Source organism: Entamoeba invadens (assembly GCF_000330505.1).
Source record: "Entamoeba invadens IP1 unplaced genomic scaffold scaff_1105074724651, whole genome shotgun sequence".
Classification (NCBI taxonomy): Eukaryota; Evosea; order Mastigamoebida; family Endamoebidae; genus Entamoeba; species Entamoeba invadens.
In genome coordinates, this window is record NW_004443699.1 from 105,814 (window position 1) to 113,898 (window position 8,085).

The 8,085-nt window shown below is 35.5% G+C and overlaps 5 protein-coding genes across 5 annotated transcripts; 4 read left to right on the top strand and 1 right to left on the bottom strand.

The window, feature by feature from the left end:
* Positions 1-2: 2 nt before the first annotated feature.
* Positions 3-227, top strand: EIN_132150 (transcriptional regulator cudA, putative; the record flags this gene model as incomplete). Its single annotated transcript, XM_004261069.1, has 1 exon — positions 3-227. A coding segment is annotated over one exon (225 nt), but the record flags the coding sequence as incomplete, so codon positions are not given.
* Positions 228-301: 74 nt separating this feature from the next.
* On the bottom strand, positions 302-2,248 carry EIN_132160 (DNA double-strand break repair Rad50 ATPase, putative; the record flags this gene model as incomplete). The annotated part of the gene is made up of 1 exon (XM_004261070.1): positions 302-2,248. One exon carries the CDS (start codon positions 2,246-2,248, stop codon positions 302-304), a length of 1,947 nt encoding a protein of 648 aa, XP_004261118.1.
* Positions 2,249-2,646: 398 nt separating this feature from the next.
* On the top strand, positions 2,647-3,559 carry EIN_132170 (hypothetical protein; the record flags this gene model as incomplete). Its single annotated transcript, XM_004261071.1, has 2 exons — positions 2,647-3,476; positions 3,508-3,559. The coding sequence occupies 2 exons, from the start codon at positions 2,647-2,649 to the stop codon at positions 3,557-3,559; spliced, it is 882 nt and encodes a 293-aa protein (XP_004261119.1).
* A 982-nt stretch (positions 3,560-4,541) lies between these two features.
* On the top strand, positions 4,542-7,452 carry EIN_132180 (Ras GTPase activating protein, putative; the record flags this gene model as incomplete). The annotated part of the gene is made up of 2 exons (XM_004261072.1): positions 4,542-4,760; positions 4,816-7,452. 2 exons carry the CDS (start codon positions 4,542-4,544, stop codon positions 7,450-7,452), a joined length of 2,856 nt encoding a protein of 951 aa, XP_004261120.1.
* Positions 7,453-7,909: 457 nt separating this feature from the next.
* Positions 7,910-8,085, top strand: EIN_132190 (hypothetical protein; the record flags this gene model as incomplete). Its single annotated transcript, XM_004261073.1, has 1 exon — positions 7,910-8,085. A coding segment is annotated over one exon (176 nt), but the record flags the coding sequence as incomplete, so codon positions are not given.

Genomic DNA, 8,085 nt, shown 5'->3' on the forward strand with positions numbered 1-8,085 from the left:
TCGCCACACTACAATACCAACAATCAATTTTAAGAGATCTGGCTCAACAGTCTTCTACAAACCCACTCACGTATCCTCTTGTGGGTACTCTCAATAGCTATTTGAGCATCCCACAGACACAACGCATCCCTCAACTCCTCAGATTTGTTTCAAGTCTCACTCCTCAGGAATCCGCAGTGATCCACGACCTCGTCGAAACGTACAAGGACTACAAAAAATCGCAGTGATTTATATTGATTGTTTTCTTCAATTATCGGTCAACAATTCAAAGAAATGATGAAATCACACAGAAACCAAATACTTAGCAGTTCTGAAGAGCCTTACAAACACCCTCCACGTCAAACTTCATCGGGTCATTTTTATGAGCAACAGCCGCAAATACCTCAAACGCTATTTTGTAGCACATCTCCCGTTTCTCTCCTTTAAATGTCTTACAAAAGCCATTCGCCTTCTTCATCGCCCAGTTATCCCCTCTTCTCTTGACAAGTCCCATTTGTGCAAGTTGTCCAACGTGCGAACAAACCTGACATTTCCACGTCTTTTTGCAATACACCGACCCGCGTGTCTCTTTCAACAATCCAAAGAGTTTCTGAATCTTTACAAACCTTCTCTTGACCTTCTCTAACGCAGAGTCAAGTACCTCAATACTCTTTTCGATTCCGTCGAGTCGATTTCCGTCCTTCTCATTTTCTCCTTTGAGTGTCTCTTTCATGATCCTGTCTCGCTCGGCTTCTGCTTTTCTGAGTTGATCGGTCAAAGTCTTCCTTAGTTCGATCAAATATGAGGTCTCTTCTTCCGCAAATTTTCGGTGCTTAACTGTCAGCTCGTTCCTCCTTGCCGTCAACCTCTCACTCATTTTTTGTGCTCGTTTCAGCATCTCCATGTAGTTTGTCATTTCCTTGACCACACACGGTGTCGGGTTTGAATACTTGAGGGCCTCAATTCTGTTCCGGGCATACACCGCTCGTTCGGCCGCCTTCTCAATCTCAACAGTGACAACCGTTAAATCTCGAATCGAAATCTTTTCAAGTTCTTTTCTTGACTTGACGCCGATCTCCAAAAGCGCCACACGCTTCTCTTCTTCTTTTTGTTTGATGAATTCAACTGTCTTAAAACGTTCGGCCGTAAGTTTTTTCTTTTCTTGTTTGAGTTCCTCTAAAAGTTTTTGGCTACGAAGTGTCGTGTCATACTCAATGTCTTTTTTTAAAATCTCAATTCGAGATTTCCTCAAATCTTCTTTTTTAGTTAATTTTTCTATTTTCAAATAACTTTTTCGTATTTTCTCTTCAATCTTTTTCAAATTCTCTTCCTTCTCGGTGACGTATACACGCTCGGCTTCATTCCGGAACTTCTCAATCTGAGCTTTTCTCATTCTCAATTTCTTGAGTTTTCGGCGGAGATCGCGTTTCGTTCTGACAACCTTGTACCTTTTTTCAACATAGACATCTCGCTGTCCAAGTAACTTTTCGGTTTTTTCAAGTTCTTCTTGTTTTTCTTCGATTTTTTTTGCAAGTTTTTCGTCTTGTTCTCTGAAATCAAGGAAATTAACGAGCACTTTTCTTTTTTCAATCTCGTCCTCTCGTTCCATCGCTTCCATCTCCTCTCTCTGTATCTCGTTAATCTTGTCGATCTCAATTTTCACTTGTTTTGACTTCGCCTCAAGGTCCTTCACAAATTGATCGACAACCGCCCGCTCAGTGTCGTTAACGTCTTTCATGATATACTCCTCCCTCATGTCTTCGATCTTTTCAATCAGCTCGTTCCGCATATCAATTGACTTCTTCACGTATTTTTTGAATATCCGTTTCACATCATTTTCCCGCTCGAAATATTTCTTGTTGACTTTTTCGTCTTTTTTGCCTTGTGAAAATGCGGCTTTCATAAACCCAATCTCTTCAAACAAAACTTCTTTGATTTTTTTCATACGTTTTTGCTGAGCAAATCGTCCACTAAAATCCCCAATTTGTTGGACATTTTTAAGGTCACGTGTGCCTTGCCTCACAAATTCCTGAACAGTCATGTTCGTCGTTCCGGCAAGGTCTTCTTTCCGCGCATTTTTGAGTTCTTTTTTTGACGTTTTGAAAAGATCTCGTATTTCTTGTGCATTTGCCAATTCCATTTGTAAAAGGGTAACATTGTCGTTGCGTGTTTCCACGTGGATCCCCGTCGAATTTTTGTTTTTTTCATTTTGAATTGTTTTATTCAAATTTTCAATTATGAGATCCTGGGCTGATATCTCGGTCGCCATGTAATCTTTTAGTATCGAATAGTGACTGCGAACCACTTTATTAATATCATTTGCTGAAACACTGCTTAAAAGCACACACAGTGCAATGATTCTTATCATAATATAAAAATATGAAGTTCTTTTTAGTTCATTTTTATTTTTTTGATTTTAACGAATAGTTTCGAAATATAGTATCTTATTACATTTTTCAATAATATTTATTCAAGTTGTTAAATAATTTAAATATAGTTTAAATTATATAAGCAAATGATTAAATAGAAATATAAAACAAATTAATATATATAGTTTATTTTAACCATTCAATTTTATTAATCAAAACCATATTAATTGTGATTTATCCCGTCACCCCGTGCCGAAAAGTCAAAGTCAAGACCACTGGAACTTGAATAAGTCACTTTATGGTACCAAAAGTGATGTACTTAGTCATTCTATTTGTCATTGTTACGAGTAAATATTCAACACCGTCGCAGTACCCGCAACGTATTATTCTCAATTTCAGTCCACATCAACTTCCGGGGTGGTCGAAGAATTCGACCGACTATTTAAACACGTATTTAGAAGCGTACTCAGTACTTAAGATCTCCCTTAATCGTTTAAACCCAAAGGCGGAGGCTGTCATTTGCTATCCCGAGTTTTACGCTGACATTCGGATCAGTGACACACAAACCTTTTTAAATCTTGTGCAACGCCTTGAAGTGCCGAGCGTCATCATCACAACGTTGTCGACGTCGAGTGACATTCTTTCACTGATTCAGACGTACCATAAGAAGTTATCGAATTATCAAGTCGCTCTTTCTTTTGCACAAACACAGAGCGGGAAGTGCTTTGGACGAGCAAATCAAAGTGTTGCTGACGACTTAATGAAGGGATTGGAACAAATGAGTCTAGACGAGGAGTTCAATACATTCAAAGGCATCGCCGCAGTCGACTATAAAGACTTGCTGAAGTACGAAGCAACTATTAACGTGTCCACCGTCTTCGTCAACTTCTTTGAAACATCGGCGTCCGACGTCGAAAACTTCTTGAACGTCGCGAAGAAGTTCCACATCAGAAAACTCGCGTTTGATATCTCGGAGTTCGCGAATTCGATGTTCTACCAAAACTGCGGGTTCATCGGAAACTTGCTCAGTGCGTGTTATGAGAAGGGAATCAATGTCGACTTTGTCGTTAATAGGTCTGCGTGGCTACTTTCAAATAACTTTAATGACTTCCTGAATTTTGTGCAAATGTATGAGACGTGTATGTCAACTTTATTGTAGTTCAATTCACTTTGTGTTGTTTGTCCTAGTTATTGATTATAGCATGGAATGAACTAAATCTAAACTTAAAGTGTTACTACTTGTTAATAATTTAAAACTTAACTATTATTAATAGTTAAATGCTAAAATAGTAAAATTTTGGTATTTATTATTATATAATAGAATGAAACAAAAAATACTGGTGCTAATAATTAATAATAACTAAATAGATTGTTGATGGTTTGTAAAACACTTTTGATGATATTATAGTTTATTATTTGAAATATTATATATTGTAATAATATATATTATAAATTTCTAATTACTAATTACTAATTTGAATTGAATAAATATATTATTAATTCATATATAATATAAATTATAAAAAACAATTTCTTCATTTTAATAATTTTTAGTAAGAAATAGAGTACTTACTAATATAATTTCTTAAATATCTTTTAAAAAAATATATTTGTTTCTTGTTTTTTTTTGAAACCAATTTTTGATAATAATTACTCAATTATTGACAATTAAGTCATTTGTTTGTAAAAAATAGTTGTTGAGTTTATTGAAGTTTTTTTTAAAGCTGAAAATCTATCTGCTTTCAAAATAGAAGATAGATATGAAGTAACTATTTTAAAATAAAAAATATAGTATGAAGAATAATTAAGTTATAATTAAAATTGAGATTTTATTTTTTGCACAAAACATCAAGTCACATTTGTAATTATAATTTAATTTAAAAAAAAAACGAATAGTTTTTTTATACTATAAATTACTATGAATATAATTATAAATGCAACATAGAAATAAAAATACTGACCAAAACACGAAAGAAATGTTTAAGACAACCGAAAAAAAAGTATAGTAAAATATTAATAAAAAAAAACAATTTATAAACAACTTCATTTGAGATAAAACGTTGGAGTTGTTCACTTCTACAACATAGATTTCTTGTATAACACATATTAGTACATTATATTAATAAACTATAGTTCCACATTTAGAAGAGAACACCATAACATTCCATACAACTCGAAATGGACTAAGATTTGATGTCTCAAGAGCAGACCATAGTCTATGAAAAAAGCGACATAGTAGGTGTTCACATTCATTATGAGTCAGTAGTGAATGAATTAATGTTTCATCTCCCATTAACGATATATGTAGGCAATGTCCTTCCACCCGAACTTCAAGACCCTTTTGTGAAAATTATTACAGAACTTCTTATTACTTTTGGGAAAGTAGTTCCCTGCACTTCTTTAATGATAGACGTTTGTATTTAAATTATACTTATAATAATAATTATTATAAGTATTAATTAATTAGGAAGAATTTAAAGTGTCCACGAGTGAAGGGACTTTGTTTCGATCAAACACGTTCTGTAGTCGTGTGATGACGTACTACGCGCGGATATCATGTCGGTCGTTTCTCCGGCAGACTCTTAAAAATGTGATTAATGAAATCAACAGTATTCCAACCCTTTTTGAACTCGACTCGATTAAAAACCCAAATTTGACTCCAACTATGATAACAAAGAATTTTGAGTTGTTACAAGCGTATACCACAAAATTTATTAGATCTATTGAAAATAACATTTCCTCCCTCCCAATGCCTATTTTTGAAATATTTAAAAAGCTCTTTGAGATGTCTAAGAAACATTATCCTGACAGCACATTGTTACCTTATACTATGGTTGGAGGATTTCTCTTTTTAAGAGTTATTTGCCCAGCTATAACGACACCGGAGTCTTCTGGAATAGAAACTGAAGTTCCCATCACTTCTCCGTGTCGAAGGAATTTGATTCTAATTACTAAAATTCTTCAGAACATAGCAAACAACATCTCGACGTTTAAAGAAGATTACTTAAAAGTAACGATTTCTTTTACTACACAAATGTCGACTAAAATCAATCAATTGATCGAAAAGATGTGCACCAAAGCCGTTGACCTCCCTCCACAACCTTTCCCACAGAACTCCATCGACTCGATTGATAGAAACAATTTGTTTGAGCTCCACTCGATTTTATTAAAAGCCGCGTCGCAACAAAAAGAGCCTCCAAAAGACCTTCAAGTGAAGTCTCCACGTGAAGATATCAAGAAACTAGCTATTATAGGGAAGGTAGATACTCCTTCTTCTCAAATTAAAGCCGACGGAAATAGAAGAACTACTTCATGGCTTGCCGCAAAGCCTACACATATAGAAAAAGAGTCGACTATTGATAAAACTACTCCACGACTTATGGATAGACCGTCGAAAAGCACAAGCTCAGGGTCTCCTATAACACCTACTATTATCACCCCAGTGGCTTCCCCTGGTAACTCCCCAACGACTTCTGAGTCTATTGATTGTTGTCCTTTTAATGAAATGAATACTACTAATCCTCTCTCTCATTCAACACCAAGTTCGACGAATGGAAGTATTAATAATACTAATGGACATTCAACTGCTCAAAGACCTTCCCCGTCCGCATTCTTCTTCCAACGTCAAAGCTCCGAGAAGAACTTTGATCGAGTTACAGACATCGCCGCTATGGCAGATTCTACCAATCCTTACGTCCCAACATCCCCTCGTGGGACTAATAGAACGTCCGGGTGGACAAGGACAAGTGTCACGCGACGAAGTCCTCCCCAATTTAATGCGTTGTGTCAGAAGAATGTGACTAAACAGAAAGACGACGAGAAAGACGTTAAAGATATCAAAGATACTAAAGAAAAGAAGCCGGTGCACATTCCATCTCAATATGAGATGTATACGATGGTGAAGAAGATTTGTATAGTATTAGGCCCATCTCCCTTATTTATGCCGAAGAAGTTAGGGCAGCGGATTAATATCGATGTAGAGAAAGATGAGTTTATAGGCTTCATCGGGTCTGTAGTTGAGAAGTTAAAGTTAGAGCGAGCGGTTTATATAGAGAAAGCGCAAGATGGGTCTTCTGTTGTGTATGTCATTCTATTAACGTTAATGAGTATCTTTGAAGCGGATGAGAAGGTGAAAGATGCTTTTGATAGTCATTGGGGGGAGATAAGTTTAAAGATCATCGAAGGGTTAGTGAAGTACACGCTTTTATTTGACTTAACTGGTGTGACAAACAACTTGAAAGAGACGTTTTTGAAGTGTGTAGTAGATCGGAAAAGTGTGTTTACTGCGGAGCAGCGAAAGAATGTGAAACGCGTGATTTTGTTCCACGCGAATAAAAAGGTGAAGAAAGTCATTAACACTGTGCAAAAGATGTTTGAAACAAAAGCTATTAAAAAACTATTACTAATAGATACGTGTGTGGAGCTGGAGAATATCTTGGGGGTGTCTAATGTCTTCTTACCGGAGTCTTCCGTCTCGTTTGATCGGCGAGTGTTTGTTGTGATTAAGATCAATAAGAAGCAAAAGAGTCAAACGCGGATCTTGCGATTCTCATTGGCGTGGCTATGTAATGTCGACCAAACAACAAACCAATTAATTAATACAATCGACTTAGATGCTATCGAACGAGTCGAGTTGAAGACTAGTGAAGCCAAGATGTCGATAGAATTCAAGATAGATGAAACTAAAGAAAAGCGACTGTACCAATTCAGTTCTGTCGCGTTAATGGAAAAGGCGTTGTATGAGTTATACGCCATCTTCTTGATCCGAAAAAGACGAGATTCAAGCTTCTTCACATACACCGTCAAGAAGTGCGTCGTCGACTTGGCTCATCCTTTGAACTTCGCAAAGTCCGTGTTTAAGAAGGACTGTCAGTTATCTATCACACTGAAGACTATCATGATAGTCGAGATGATGGGGATTCGTGACATAGAAATTGCTTCCCTCATTAAAGTCGAGTATAATGAAGACAAGAAGGTAGTTATCGTCTGGAAAGATGTCGGTTGTGAAGAGGAAGTTCTTGAGTTCGAGAGGTTCGAGCATTGTGATGACTTCATTAACATTGTAAACGACTTGATGGCTCAATATAACTCCCCAAAAGTTTAATTCTGTTTTTTTGTTCCTCTTTGAGTTCATTAACTAGTACTTTAATTAATAATTACTTATTATAACTGAAACAAGTAAATAGTACTATTTTTAGTAAATATATAGGTTAATATCTAAAATAAAGACCAATCGAAATCTATAAAAGACTTGAAATAGAACATTACTAGTTATTATATTAATATTTAACTATATAAGTTGAACAGTTAGAATAATACAAATACAATGTTATAAATAGTTTAATTCTATAGTTTTAAAACCAATAAAACTAGTAAATATAAAAACACACAAATGAGATTTGAAACTTTCCAAAAAAAAGTCAAGCAATAGTTGAAATATGTATTATATTAAACTATATTAATTATTAATAACTTGAAACTTGGACTTTCCATTGAACTTGTTATACTATCTACTAATCTATCAAACTCTAGTTAATGGAACAATTAATACAGACCACTTGATGTCTAAAGAGGAACCAGCCATCACGTTTGGAAATGTCCACATCACACAATACAAACGAGCTATAGGAGGGTCATGTGGTGTACCTGAAAAGGGGAAGTATCCGTTGGGGTTGAGTTTTGAAATAGTCAACGAGAAGACTATGACGTTTGAGGAATATGCAGAGAAGTACGAAAA